We start from the raw sequence: 13,338 nt of genomic DNA, 5'->3' as shown, positions 1-13,338 counted from the left end.
CCACCTGGCCCTCGGGGACCGAGCTCGACCGCCCCAGCCCTACCCCTGCTCCGGCACCGCCGGGGAGCACCCGCTCTCGCTGGGGGGAGATGCCAGCATCGCCGCCACGCTCCAGATCTTGGGTTTCTGGGGCTGCTTGACTTGCCCGGGGCCTGGCCCCCCCTCGGGGCTGCCCCCGCACCCATCCTGCACGGGGCTGGGGACAGGGTCAGGGGGGGCAGCCGGCGGGGCCCCCTCGCCCTCGCTGTCCTCATCGTCCGAGGCGCCGCGCGGTGCCCACCCCGCCTTGTTCTCCTTCTTGAGGCGCCGACGGGCGTTGGCGAACCACGTGGAGACCTGGGTGAGGCTCATCCTGCTGACCACGGCCAGCATCACCTTCTCCCCCTTGCTGGGGTAGGGGTTCCTGGGGTGCCGTGCCAGCCAGGCCTTCAGCGCCCCGGTGCTCTCCCGCGCCGCCACCGCCTTCGCCCGCCCCGGCTCCGCAGGCAGCGGCTGCCGGCAGCAGGGCGGGCAGAGCCCGGCGCTGGGCAGCAGCCCCGGCGGCACCTCGTAGGCTGGTGAGACCTGGAGGGGGCACAGAGGTGTCAGGGCAGGGGGCACCCGCGACCGGAGGAGAGGGGCTGGGGGACGTGGGGGCTTGGCCCTTCGCACGCGGGAAGGGGCAGAGCTGGGTCCTGCCCGTCCCCGTCCTCTCCCGTGCCCGGCGCTGCCACCCCAAGGAGCCGGGGAGAGGGTGGGCGGGGGGGATGCCGGGGCGGTGCAGGGGAACCCAGGACAGCAGCTCCCCAGCCCTGACCCCAACCACCCCACTCGGCCGCAGCCTGGTCCTGGGAGGGGTCCCACATCCCGGCCCCCCCAGAGCTGCGGTGCGGCACTTACCGAGGGCGCCAGGAGGCTCAGGGAGGGCGGCAGCAGGGTGTACCCGGCCAGCACGGGACAGGGGCAAGGGCAGGGACAGGGCAGCAGGGCCTGGGGGGGCCCCCGCAGGGCCCCCCATGGACCCCCACAGCCCCCCGGCTCTCGGCCGGAGCTCCCCTCGCCCCGAGGAGCTGCCATGGTGCAGGAGAGGAGCCGGGGAGCTGCTCCGGGGCGTTTTATAGCTGCCGGGGTCCGCGGTGACTGACAGCTGCTTAGGGGGTATTAGCACCCACGGGAGCGGCGCTGGGATCTGGGGCAGCCGATGCCGCCCCCTCCCCGGCTACCGTTGGGCAGGGACGGGCAGGAGCATCCACCCCCGCCTGCCCGCCGGGACGTGTCCAGGACCCCCACCAGGACCCCGGCCCTCCCCCCCCCCAACCCTGCACAGCCCCCAGGGATGGGGTGCAGCAGCACAGGGAGCTGGTGCACGGGCCCCACGTGAGCCCCACGGACACCCACAGCCACGGGGATGCAGCACACGCAGGGACGCACATGGGACGCAGCGCACGGGGCTTTATTTCAGTGACAAGAGCCATCGGTCCCTGTCCTTGACCCCGGCCCTGCCCTGGCCCCGGGCAGGGGTCGACAGAGCCCCTCCACGTCACAGCAGCTGGGTCGGGGGGCCAGCGGCTGCTGGGGGAACTTGTGCACAGCCCGGCAGGACATGGGCGGTGTGAGGTGCTGCCCCGGAGCCTGCTCCTCCTGCGTCCTGGCCAGGTCCTCACCCAAGCCCCTGTGCTGCTGTGCCTGCAGCGGGGTTCCTGGCTGCGGAGGGGCGAAGGGGAAGGGGGCCCACAGCCCGGGGACCCTTTGCCTGGGTGGGCACTCGGCCCCGCAGGCACCGGGGCGTTCCCGTCTGCCGGCGGAGCGGGGCAGCGGTGGGCAGGGCGGCGGGGGGCAGCCGCGCGAGGGGCCCCGAGAGCCCACGACCCCCCGAGCCGCCCGGCTCCTGCCGCTGCGCCTCCCCGCTCAGACTGGGATTATCCCACAGGTTGTATCCGTCATTAAATACCGACTAATAACGCTCTCAGGATATTAAATATGTAACAAACCCGCTTAGCGCTGGCCGGGGACGGGGAGGGAAGGTCACCGGTGCTAACGAGCCCTGCCGCGTTCCCCGGGCTCCCCGCGGGACAGCAGAAGGTCCCAGGGCCAATGCGCCAGTGGAGAGGGCTGAGTCCCCAAGGCCCTGCACCCCGCTGCGCCCCACGGCCCGAGCCCCAGCAGCACGTGGGGCTCCCCACAGGCAGCAGCCGGGACCCCAGTCCCGTCCATCCCAGCCCCGTCCCCACCCTGGGCTGGTCCCCTGCTCTCAGCAGTCCCAGGCCCGGAGGCCGTAGGGCAGCCAGGAGCCTGTGCCCCAGGCCGGGAGGGGAGAGCTGGGCTGGGTGGCCGGTGCCAGCCCCAGCCCCGTAACCTTGTCCCCACGGGACTCCTCCAGCCCTGATCAGCGCCGCCGGCAGTGCCGCGGATCCGCTTTATTAGATAATGGGGCTGTAATCTAGGAAAGCGCCTGCGGATTGCGCGGCGTGTGCCGTAACCCCGCGGCACAGCTGGAGAGGGAGGGCCACGGCCGGGCCCCGACGTGGCGGGCGGGCACAGCTGGACGCGAAGGCAGCGGGACACAGCCACGGCTGGGACAGGGCCACCAGCCACCGCAGCTGCTCGCCCAGCGGGTGTGGGGCCACCCACACGCTGCTTCCCCAGCCAGGCAGGGAGTTGGGGGGCCCAGCCCGCGCCAGCCCCAAGGCAGGGGACCCGGTGGGTTCCCCGGGACAGCGGGCAGGGAGGAGGGTGTTGCTGTCACCCCGGGCAGCGCACAGCTCTGCAGCCCCAGCACAAGCCCCGGTGCTGTCCCCGTCCCCTGCCCGCGCTGGCCCGGGAGCCCGGCTGCGAGCCCGGCCGTGACACCGCAGCAGCCCCGCAGGGCTCGGGCCTCGCAGCCGCTCCCGCTGCAGCTGGGTGGCTCCAGGCCTTTTTCCCCTCCGCAGATAATCAGTTTAATGCAGCAGCACCGAACTAAAACTCCGAGATTAGCTGTTATAATCACATGTAAACACTTCCAGACAAGCCGCTCAGGGCGGGGCGGCGCGTGTAGCTGGGGACAGAGTTACACGGGATTTAGGCTGTTCAGCACTCGATTAATTTCATGACTCCAGCCCCAAACCCGCCGCTGCACCAGCTGCCCGGCTCGCTTCCCCGCGGTCAAGGTCACTCGGGCGGGAGGAAGCCGATAGCACAGGGCAGCCACATCTGCCCGCCCCGGTGCCAGGCTCCGGGCCCCCTGCGCCCCGGTGGGACACGCCGGAGGCAGTGGGAAGGCTGGGGCTGGACACGGACCCTCGAGACAGGCACACAGGCAGGTTTCAATCCCTTTTTATTCATAAGCAGAGTCGAAGCAAACCCCTCCTGCAGCCACCCCCGCACCAACGCCAGAGTCTTTCCCTCCTCAGGAGAAAAACAGAACGTCTTCCGCGTGCGCCTCGTCCCGCGCCGGGTTCCCCCAGTCCCCAGCCCTGCTGCTGCCTGCCCGCAGGCCGGCGGAGCCACGGGAGGGAGGGCAGCCCCCACGCCGGGCCCGCGCGCCCCTCACCCCACGCCGCGCAGCTGTGCTCGCCCCACGGCGCTCCAGGCTCCTCCCGTGCCAGGCAGGCGCTGAGCCGAGTCGTGCCCACGCAGCCATAGTTCAGGAAAAGGGATTTCAGACCATCAAGTGCAACAGGCAAAGAGACCGGCCCGAGAGCTCTGCCACCGCGCAGCCCCTCGGCCGCAGGGCAGGCCCGTGCCGGGGCGGGCGCAGGACCCCCGCGGGGCACGGCCGAGCGGCAGCACGCCCCCGCCGCGGGGGGCTCGGGCACGGCCCCCGCAGCCCCGAAGCAATAAGGCAACTGCTGGCTGAGGCAGCCCCGTGCCCGCTGGGCTGGCCCCGGGGCTAGTCCGCCAGCGTGATGACGTCGTAGTGGATCCCCTGCTGCAGCTGCTGGAGGTGCTCGGCCGCGGCCTCGGCGCCGAACACGCCCTGGGCCTGGGCCATGGCGGCATCGGCCACCGCTGCCGGGGAGAGGGGGGTCAGGGGGTCCTCGTGTCCTGTCCCCAGGGAAGGGGCAGGCACACGACCCGCGCCCCGAGAACCGGAGAGAGACGGGACCCTCAGCCCCGGGCCCGGCTCCTACCTGAGACTGCCGAGTGTGCGGCCGCTTCCAGCTGCGCCTGGGTGACGAGCTGCTGCTCCGGCGAGACGGGCATGTACTGGATCTGTGGGGAGGGAGCGGGGCAGTGGGATAGGGGCAGGGCCCCACAGCTGCTGCGTGCACCCGTTTCACATCCCCCCCTCCCGCCGTGTGCTCTGGGCCCAGCTCACGGCGGCCCCGGCAGCTCCAGCCGCCAGCCCGGGCCCTCACCTGCGGCTCCGGGAGGAACTGGCTGCCCTGCTCGTACTGGATGTGGGTGATCTGACCGTCCTGGACCTGCGGAGAGGAGCCGCAGTGAGGCTGTGCGGGGGCTCGCGGGCGTCCCTGCCCCTGAGCAGAGCTGGGACTCGAACAAAGCCCCGGGGAGCAGGAGGCGGCACAGCCCCGCACGCTGCACCTCACGGGCCCCATCCAGACAGCCCGGAGCTCACCTGGATGTGGTGTCCCTCCGGGACCACGACGTACTCGTGGGGAAGCAAGTGCTGTACGCCGTCCTGGGCAATGATGTACTGAACCTGCCAACACTGGGAGTCAGACTCCAAGAAGGGCACCTCCGCCCACCCCCCTCACACCAACAGGGCTGGTTCTTCTTTGTCGTCTGGGCCTTTTCCCACCCCACCTCTGCCCCCCGCCCCCAGCTCTCCTGCTCCAGCTGCACAGAATCTTTGGGCTCCAGGGACGTGCCACCCCCCACCTGGTTGTCGGAGGTCACCAAGTGCTGCACCGTCTGTCCGTCGGCCGTCGTGATCTCCTGGATGTACGCAGCCTCCTCCTGCGGGGCAGTGAGAACCCAGCGCTCACGGGGGGTGGGCCTGGCCGCGAGCCCCCCGAGGGAGCCCGCACAGCTCACGGGGAGCAGCCGCACGGGGCGGGGGGGTGAGGCCGACGGGCCCGACTCACCTGGCTCGCGACGCCCTGCTCCTGCGCCACGATGATGTGCTCCTGCCCCAGGGCCTGCTGCAGCCGCTCGGGAGCCAGCACGGCCTGGCCGGCCTGCAGCGCCGCTGGAAGGCGGAGGGAGCCGGTGGGGACACCGCCGGGGCTGCCCCGCTCCAGCAGCCCTGCCCGGTGCCCGCCCCAAAGAGGAGCGTGGGACAGGCTCAGCTCTGCTCCCACAAGGTCAGAAGCTGAACTAAACTCTCCCACCACGAAGGAAACTAGAGGTCCCCGTGGGCCGAACAGCCTCCACCTCAGCCCACCAACTCTGCTTCCCCGTTCGGCCGTGAGCTGCTCACAGCACTGCTGCTCCTGCAGCGCACCCGCCTACGGGGCCTGCTCGGAGACACGGGGCCCCTGGCTCTGCGTAGCCACACGGCCAGTGCCCCACTGGGGAGCTCCCAGCACCCAGCCCCGCTGCCCCCGGCCACCCCAGCCTGCAGCAGGGAGCTCCTCGCCCTGACCCAGCGCCGGGCGAGGCCCCGCACAGGGCTCTGGCCACAGGCAACCCGCAGGTCACGCTGGTGGCAGGGGCACGTCCTTACTCTGCAGGGTGGCCAGCGTGTCCTCGTCGCTGTTCAGGATGATGGTCTGCTGGGCCGCGGGCGCCTCCGGCCTCTTCCCCTCCGAGCTGTGCAAACGCTGCATGTGGAACTTGAGGTGCCCGTTGCGGTTGAACCTGCGGGAGGAACGAGCCGAGGTGGAGTTTGCCACGGGCAGCACAGGGCCTCTGTGCCCTCTGCAGAGACCCAGGCGGCGGGCACCACCAGCACGTCCTGCAACATGGCCAGTCCCAGCTCCCAGAGCGCTTCCAGCAGCGCCCCAGGACTGAACCTCCCTGTGCAGAGGTTCCTTGGGGACGAAGCTGGGTCCACCTGCAGCAGGAGCTGTTCTCAAGGGCAGAGCCCCCTCTCCCAGGGGACTGCTCCTGGGGTAGGGTGGGGGCATCCAGCTCCGTGCCAACATCCCATCTCCTCTTGAGCCTTGAGAAGCTCCTTGAGCTTCCACAGGGTCTCGGGAAGCAGCAACCCCCGAGCCGGCGTCACTCACCTCTGCCCACAGACCTGGCAGGCAAAGGGCTTCTCGTTGGTGTGCGTCAGCATGTGCCTGCGCAGGTCCTTCTTGTTCTTGGAGGCGAAGCTGCAGTGCGTGCACTTGTGCGGCCGCAGGCTGGCGTGCTGGGCCATGTGGCTCTGGGGGCAGGAGGACAAGCGCAGGGTCAGGAAGTCCCCCCCTGTTTCTCCAGACCTCCTGTTCCCAGGGCTGCTCTGTGCCAGGGAACCTACCCGGACCTCCGGCCAGAGGGCTGCAGTGAACGGACAGTCGGGACACTTGAAGGTGCTGGGCCCAATGTGGGCTCTCTTGTGACTCTCCATCTCCGCCCTCCCTGTGAACATGGCTGTGCAAATCTTGCATGAAAACTTTTTGGCTGTGGAGATCTTGCACGAGAGCTTCTTGGCTGTGGAAACCTTGCACGAGAGCTTCTTGGCCATGCCCTGGAGCGCAGGCCATTTGAGCTTTGGGGATGAGCCCTCCTGCCCCTCGGAGGCTGGGGACAAAGACGAGTCCTTCTGGAGCTGCCTGGTGACACACTGCACCAGGGGCCACTTGACGGCGGCGGGCTGTGCCTCCTGGCCCTCCGCAGGCGAGGAGAAGGCCGCGTCCCCGCTGAGGGGCTGTGAGAGAAACACCTGGTCACACCTGCCCCCACCGCTGCCCGAGGCAGGGAGAGAGCTCAGCACCTCACCTCCACGTGATGGAACTGGCTCCCCGGGACGCCGGAGGACATGATGTAGTGACTGCTGTGGTCCTTCAGAGCCTCCTCGGTCATCACGGCTTCGCCCACCACCACCGCGTGGGAGGTGTCCGCAGGGCTCTCCTCCTCACTGCTGGGGAGCACAGCGTCAGGGAGGACCTGCCTCGTCCTCCTCCCCGCTAAAGCCTCCTCACTCGAGGTCAGAAGTGCCTCCACCTCCCCGCTCCTCCCACACAGCTGACCTGTACATGGAGCCCGGGGCCTGGATCTCCTCACTGATGGGTGTGATGATGCTGTACTCCGCCGTCCCACCGAAGGGGATCGCGATCTGCTGCAGCTCCGACCCGCCCAGCGCCGCCTCCTCGTAAGCCTCCTGCACCAGCGCCTCCCCAGGCTCTGCCATGTGCAGCGTCACCAACTTCTGCTGCTGCTGCTCCTCACAGTCCATCTCTGCCCCCTCCCCGGGTGCCTGCGGCTCGCAGGGGGCCTGCGCCTCTCCCGCATCGCCCGGCTTCACCACGGCCACCTGCGGCGGGGGCAGCAGCTCAGCGGAGGAAGGCAAGGCTCCGCCAGACACCCCCTGAAGCGCAACGGGGCTGGGGGCTGTGGGAAGACTGGAGGGCTGGGAAGGCCCCCCTGCCACCCCAGGCACGCACGGCCCCCCTCAGCCCCCCTCACCTGCAGTGAGCCCGTGGCCAGCTCTCGCTGAGCGCTCATGTTCAGCAGAAGGTCCAGGGCGGTTTGCGTGGCCAGTTCTGCTGATCCAGCCACGTCTGTGGGGGTGAGGAGAGGGTCAGGCCCACGCTCGCCCCCCTCCTCCCCACCGCTGCCCCCTTCCCGGGGAGCTCACTCGCCTTGTTCGTAGATGATTGTAGCCCCTCCCAGGGAGTCCTGCGAGAGGACGGGGGGCTCTGCTCCCGGCACGGCCTGGACCGCGTGGTAGGCGACGTGGCCAAGAGGCACCTGCGTGAGAGGGAGAGCTGACGGCGTGGCCAGGGCCGGGGAGCGCCGGGAGGAGCTGGGGCGCGGGCAGCGGCACTCACTGGTGCACTGGCCTCTGGCTCAGCCGGGGCCTGCACCTGGCTGTGCTGCTGCTTCAGCTCCTCGATCTGCTGCAGGGTGAAGAAGGGGCGGCGGCGGCAGGGCGGCTCCTCGGGGTGCCTCTGCGCCCACTCCTCGAAGGAGTCGGCGTGGCGGCAGTGCACGTGGAGCCGCAGGTTCTTCTTGTGCTTGGTGGTGAAGTGACAGAACTCGCAAGCAAAGGGCTTCCCTCCTGCGGGACACGGGAGCGGGGAGTCACGCAGGGGGTCCCCGAGGGACAGCAGGGAGAGCAGAGGGGCTCTGACAGCCTCCTGGAGGGGCAGGGGTGCAGGACGGGGGGGCACAGGGCAGGCAGCGGGACGGGGGGGCACAGGGCAGGCAGTAAGACGTGAGGGCACAGGGCAGGCAGCGGGACGTGGGGGCACAGGGCAGGCAGCGGGACGGGGGGGCAGAGGGCAGGCAGCAGGACAGGGGGGCACAGGGCAGGCAGTAGGACTGGGGGGCACAGGGCAGGCAGCAGCTCCTCTCACCCGTGTGCTTGACAGCCATGTGCGAGACCAGGAAGTCCTCCCGGAAGGTGGAGTACTTGCAGAAGCTGCACTTGTAGGGCTTGTCGTTCATGTGTGACAGCTGGTGGTTCAGCAGCACCTTCTTGTCCTCGCAGACGTAGTCGCAGAACTCACACTTGAACCTGCCAGGACAACGCCACCCATCACACGGGCAGCAGGGAGCTTCTGCGCCCCGCTCTGAGGGGGGGCCGGGGCAGGGGCTCCCCCAGGGCACGCCGTGGGCCCCCACCTGCGGTTGGCGATGGCCTGGATGTGGGTCAGCAGGTGCATCTTGAAGGTGTAGCGCTTCTTGAAGGACTTCCCGCACTGCAGTACACACAGCGAAGCGGCACTCGCCTCCCGCCCGGCCCCCCCTGCTGCCAGCCCCACCCCAGGCCCTGTCCCCCCCTCACCTTGTCACACATGTGTGGCTTCTCCGTGCTGTGCGTCTTCATGTGCTGCGTAAGCCTCTTCTGCATGGGGTAGATACGGTTGCATACGGGGCACGGGAAGGAGTTCAGCTTTGGGGGCTGGAGGGAGAGCAGGAAGATGAGCTCCCAGAGGGGCTCGCCAGTGTCCTTACCCTCTCCCCACTGCAGGACCTGGGCTGCCTTTCCTCAGGTGATCCAGAAACACTGCCCTCAGCGAGGCACCCGGGATTTGTGGAAGACCCAGACATGCCTCTTCCCACCTAACAGTGCCAAGAGACAGGCCAAGAGGGGACTCAGACTCACCGGATCAGCTCTCTTTTTCCTGAAAAAGAAAGAAGAAAACCCCCCTGTGTCAGGCACACCCCAGCTCTGAGCCCCCTTGTACCCAGACACCAAAACCACCCGTTTTGGAAAGGGCCAGAGGTCAGGGGAAGGGGCAGCCGTGGCTGCCCTCCCAGGGCATGACCCACAGGGTCGGTGCCGCCCAGCCAGGCTGCAGGGCAGTCTGCAGGGCTGCACGTCCCTTACCTGTCCCGGCTGTGCACCGTGGAGTGCCGGATGACGTCCTTCTTGTACACGCTGGTGTAACTGCACTCCTCACACTTGTAGGGCTTGCTGCCCACGTGGTTGAACATGTGTTCCTGCGAGGAGCAGAGCGGGGGCCGTGAGACCCGGGGCTACCAGCCACCCTCGTGGGCACGGGAGGACAGACGGCGCTCACCTTGAGGGAGGACCAGCGCCGGGAGCGGTAGCTGCACTGCAGGCACTTGAAGAGCTGCGGGTCGTTGGCCTCGTGCGAGTTGACGTGGAAACGCAGGTCCTCGTGCGTGAGGAACCGCGAGCCGCAGATCCGGCACAGGTAGGGCCTCATCAGGGGCTTGGGCGACTTGTAGTAGTACCTGCAGGGCCAGGAGCGGGGTCAGGGCGGCGGCGGCAGACGGGGGCTGGACCGGCCCTGGGCACAGGCCAGAGGGCCCAGCACGGCTCGGCACACACCCCTCACCTGCGCCCCATGTACTTGCGGTATTTCTTGCCCAGGAAGCGGCGGGAGGGCCGCCCGCGCCGCCGGGGGACGGCGTCCGCCTCCTCGGGGCCCGTGTTGGAGGAGGGGTCCTTGTTCTCGGAGTCAGACTGGCTCACGCTGGGCTCCGCCAGGCTCTCGCCGGCCCCGTTCTCCAGGCCAGAGGAACTGGCTGCTTCCGCGTGCTGCAGCTCGCGGCTCGGCGTGCTTTGGGACGTCACCAGGGGCTCCCCCTCCGCTCCTGCTCGGCGGGACACAGCACGGCTCCGTCACACACCCCCCAGGAGCTCCCGCACCGCTCCCTGCTCCAGCCCAGCGCGGGGCCGCTGCCTGCCGCGTCCCTCACCTTCAGGCACCTCCTGGGGCATGTCCTCGAGGCGAGGAAACTTGCGGGGTCTCCCCGGGCGTCGCCGTGGCCTCTCCTCGCTGGACGTGGGGACAGTGCGGCCGTACTTGGGCTGTCGCCCACGGGGCTCGTCCTCAGCGGGGTTGTAGTCGCTGTCCTCTGCGGGTGAGCGGCCCAAAACATCAGAGAATGGGAAGAGACTAAGCTGGGTACGACGTGGGCGGGACGAGTCCTACCTTCAGGGTCATCGATAGCACCAGCATCCATGATATCATCATCTTCTTCTTCTTCTGGGACCTCCTCCTCCGCCGTCTTTGGGGCAGATCCCCCCTTTCGTGGATGTCCTTTCTTCAAAGCCAGGGCTGAACCCACTGCCACAGAGAACAGAACCAAAACTTTACCAGACTGTGTGGTGGAACAGGTCCTTCCCCTCCTGCTCCTCCCCGTTTCTTCCCAGCGAGCGCAGGGCCCGTCTGCAGCAACACAAACTCTTCTCAGCCCTTCGCACACACCCGGCTGGAAGTGCCGCTCCTTCATGTGGTTGATCAGCGTTTTCTTAGACACACTCTTGTACTGACACATCTTGCACTTGAACTGCTGCACCACCACCACCTCCATCATCTCTTCCAGGGTCTCCAAGTCCGGCTGCTCCAGCTCCTCCCCACCATCCACCTCCTGGGCCTGATCTGGCCGTGCAGGCAGCTCCAGCGCTTCCGACTGCTCGGAAGGGTCTGAAGGGCCGGGCTGGTCCAGGCAGGTGGAGGTTGGTCCATCAGCAACAGCTTCTATCGCCAAGCTACTGGCCAGGGCAGAGGTGGCCATCTGGGACACCATGGGGGCACCTGAAACAGCAGAACCAGCTCAGCCAAGGAGCAGACCCTCGCCCGCATCCAGGCTGCACCCAGCTGGGGCAGAGGGCCGAACACGAGCTCAGTTCAAGCGCCCAGCAGTCAGCACATCCACGGGACTCTGGCACAGGGGCTGTGGCCGATGCAGGTGGGACACCCGCTGCAGGCCCCACGCCCGCAGAAAGGGCTGGAGGGCAGAGACAGCCACCATCAGGTGCCCCAGGGCACGCCCTTACCGTCGTCGGGGCCTTGCAGAATGAGGTACTGCGTAGTCTCTGCCCCGCCATCCTCCGCGCTGGTCACGGCGATGCAGCCTGGGAGGAAGAGGAGAGCAGAGCGGTAAGTGCCAGACGCGGGGGCCGCAGCATCACTGGGGCTCTCCCAGCTCCCGACACAAGTGGGAAGGGGCGAGGAAGGTCTGGCCCCAGGGACGGAGCCTGCCCCGGGCTGCTGGCACCGCAGCTGAAGGAGCAGCCGGGCAGAGGGAGGGCTGCCCGGCAGCCGCAGCCACCACGAGCTCCTCATCAAACCCTGGGAGCACGCACTCACTCTGGATGATGTCAGGCCCGATCGTGGACTCGATGATTTTGTCGATGGCAGAACCCAGGTCCGAGGAAGTGGACGCGGTGGAGTCTGACACAATCGTGGCTCCGTCAGTGATGACGCTGGAGTGGACCAGGACTTGCGGGGACTCTGACACCATGATGGACTGGCTCACAGTGGAGACACTGGAGACTAAGGTGGACTGGGCGATGGAGGACGAATCCGGTAGGTAAATCCGGGGAACGGCATCTGTGCTGGAGCTGCTCTCTGACACCTCTTCCTGGGGGGAAAAAAAGAGGCCAGAGGAGCTCAGCTGAGACACCTTTGCCGGGCCAGGCCCCCGGGGGAGCCAGCGTACGCAAACGACACCGGTGTATCACTGCAGAACTGCCAGGAAAGGCATCAGAGCAATTCCTCTGGTGTTGCCAGGGACCCCAGACCCCTGCGGCTGCTCCTGCTACCAAGGAGAGTTCTGCTCCTCAGACCGGTGAGCAGACACCCCCCCACCGGCGTGACAGCGCCTGCCGAGGCTGCTGAGGCACAGAGCCGGCTCCGGAGCTCAGCCTGCCAGAAATGCCCGGAGGAATTCTCAGGCCCCAGAACCGCAGCCGCTCTCCCCTCCCCAGGCCGGCCCGTCCTCCCCGCCAGCTCCTACCAAGGAGACCCCGCTGCTGTCGGAGCTCTGGCCCACGCCGGAGTCGTCTGCTCGGGAGAGGGGGCCGGGGCCCGCGGCGGCGTCGCTGCTGTCGGCCGACACGGCCTCCGAGGTGCCGACGCCCAGGCCGCTCTCGGAGGGCTCCTCCCGCGCCGCCTGCGGGGCCGCGTCGCTGCTGCTCTCCACCGCATTCTCCTCCATGCCCGCCCTGCCCGGGCCGCCTAGGCTCGCCCTGCGGGGGGGAGGCCGCCGCCGTCAGCGCCGCACCCGCCGCCTGCGCCCCGCCGCTCCGGGCGGCCCCGGCCGCGATCCCGGCGCAACCCGGCCCGGGGGCCCGGCCCGGCGCCCGCGGAGGGGCCGGGGCCGCCGCCTCCCCATGCCCGGGGGTCGCGGCCGCCCCTCTCGGGGGGGCCCCGCCGCCGCCCGGCGCCCCCCGGTCCCATCATGCCCCGCGGCCCCGCCCGGCCCTCGGCCGCCATCTTGCCGCGGGGTCCCCCCCGCCGCCTCCGCGCGCGCGCACACGGCGGGGCGGCCCCGGTGCGCCGGGGCGAGGGGAGCCGCCGCCGCGGCGGGGCGAGAGGGCCGCCGCTACCGCCCGCCCGCCAGCCCGCGCCCTCACCCGGCCCGCTGCGGCCGCGCCGCGCCTCCGCCGGAGCCGGCACCACGGCGGCCGCCATGCCCCCCCGCCCTCGCGCCGCGCAGCGGTACGGCCGCGCGGACCCCGCGCCGGGACTACTTACCGCGGCTCTCGCCCCACCCGGGGCGCTCGCTGCCGCGGAGACGCGCTCCTCGCTCCGGCCGCCGCTGCCGCCGCCGCCTCCCGGCACCGACCGGTGCCGCCCGCGGGCTGGGGGAGGCCTCGGTGCCCGGCCGGGGACTACTTTCTCCGCGGAGGGATCATGGAGAAAGCTCTGCGACCCTGCGTCATGACGTCACGAAGCGGCGCCCGGGCCCTGAGCGTCGGCGTCGCGCCGGGTTGCGCCCGTCACATGACGAGGAGGCGGAAGTGGCGGCGGGCCGGGGGCTGGGGCCGGGCCTGGCTGCGCCCCGTGCCCCGCGCCCCTCGCGCAGCCCCTGCCGGGGCCCCATCCCGAGAGGAGGCTC

The 13,338-nt window shown here is 69.6% G+C and overlaps 1 protein-coding gene across 5 annotated transcripts; it reads right to left on the bottom strand.

Annotated features, from left to right (window-relative positions):
* Window positions 1-3,278: 3,278 nt before the first annotated feature.
* Window positions 3,279-12,890, bottom strand: ZNF335 (zinc finger protein 335). Of its 5 annotated transcripts, XM_068416164.1 has the most exons (28): window positions 12,854-12,890; window positions 12,235-12,466; window positions 11,586-11,859; window positions 11,273-11,350; window positions 10,701-11,030; window positions 10,425-10,559; window positions 10,189-10,347; window positions 9,825-10,083; window positions 9,543-9,720; window positions 9,350-9,462; window positions 9,125-9,143; window positions 8,804-8,920; window positions 8,641-8,717; window positions 8,373-8,533; window positions 7,845-8,074; window positions 7,656-7,764; window positions 7,480-7,574; window positions 7,044-7,327; window positions 6,793-6,934; window positions 6,332-6,721; window positions 6,096-6,238; window positions 5,591-5,724; window positions 5,010-5,113; window positions 4,804-4,881; window positions 4,541-4,624; window positions 4,320-4,385; window positions 4,092-4,173; window positions 3,279-3,969 (listed from the first exon to the last, which is right to left on the bottom strand). In XM_068416164.1, the coding sequence occupies exons 2-28, from the start codon at window positions 12,433-12,435 to the stop codon at window positions 3,851-3,853; spliced, it is 4,161 nt and encodes a 1,386-aa protein (XP_068272265.1). In that variant the 5' UTR covers window positions 12,436-12,466; window positions 12,854-12,890; the 3' UTR covers window positions 3,279-3,850. The 5 variants fall into 5 exon arrangements, with proteins under 5 accessions (XP_068272265.1, XP_068272266.1, XP_068272269.1 ...); XM_068416165.1 differs by lacking the exon at window positions 12,854-12,890 and having other exon boundaries at window positions 6,793-6,931; window positions 12,235-12,527; XM_068416168.1 differs by lacking the exon at window positions 12,854-12,890 and having other exon boundaries at window positions 7,881-8,074; window positions 12,235-12,527.
* Between the last annotated feature and the right edge of the window lie 448 nt (window positions 12,891-13,338).

This window comes from Nyctibius grandis, chromosome 19, assembly GCF_013368605.1.
Source record: "Nyctibius grandis isolate bNycGra1 chromosome 19, bNycGra1.pri, whole genome shotgun sequence".
NCBI lineage: Eukaryota > Metazoa > Chordata > Aves > Nyctibiiformes > Nyctibiidae > Nyctibius > Nyctibius grandis.
This window is presented reverse-complemented; position numbering and strand designations above follow the sequence as displayed.

Bases quoted from the DNA above. Each gene is read 5' to 3' on its own strand.
- ZNF335 (XM_068416164.1), bottom strand. From the start codon at position 12,435: ATGGAGGAGAATGCGGTGGAGAGCAGCAGCGACGCGGCCCCGCAGGCG. The intron at 4,386-4,540 runs GTGAGCTCCGGG...TCCTCTCCGCAG, and splicing joins CGGAGGGACACCACATCCAG to GTCCAGGACGGTCAGATCAC. The intron at 3,970-4,091 runs GTAGGAGCCGGG...TCTCCCCGGCAG, and splicing joins CGCACACTCGGCAGTCTCAG to CGGTGGCCGATGCCGCCATG.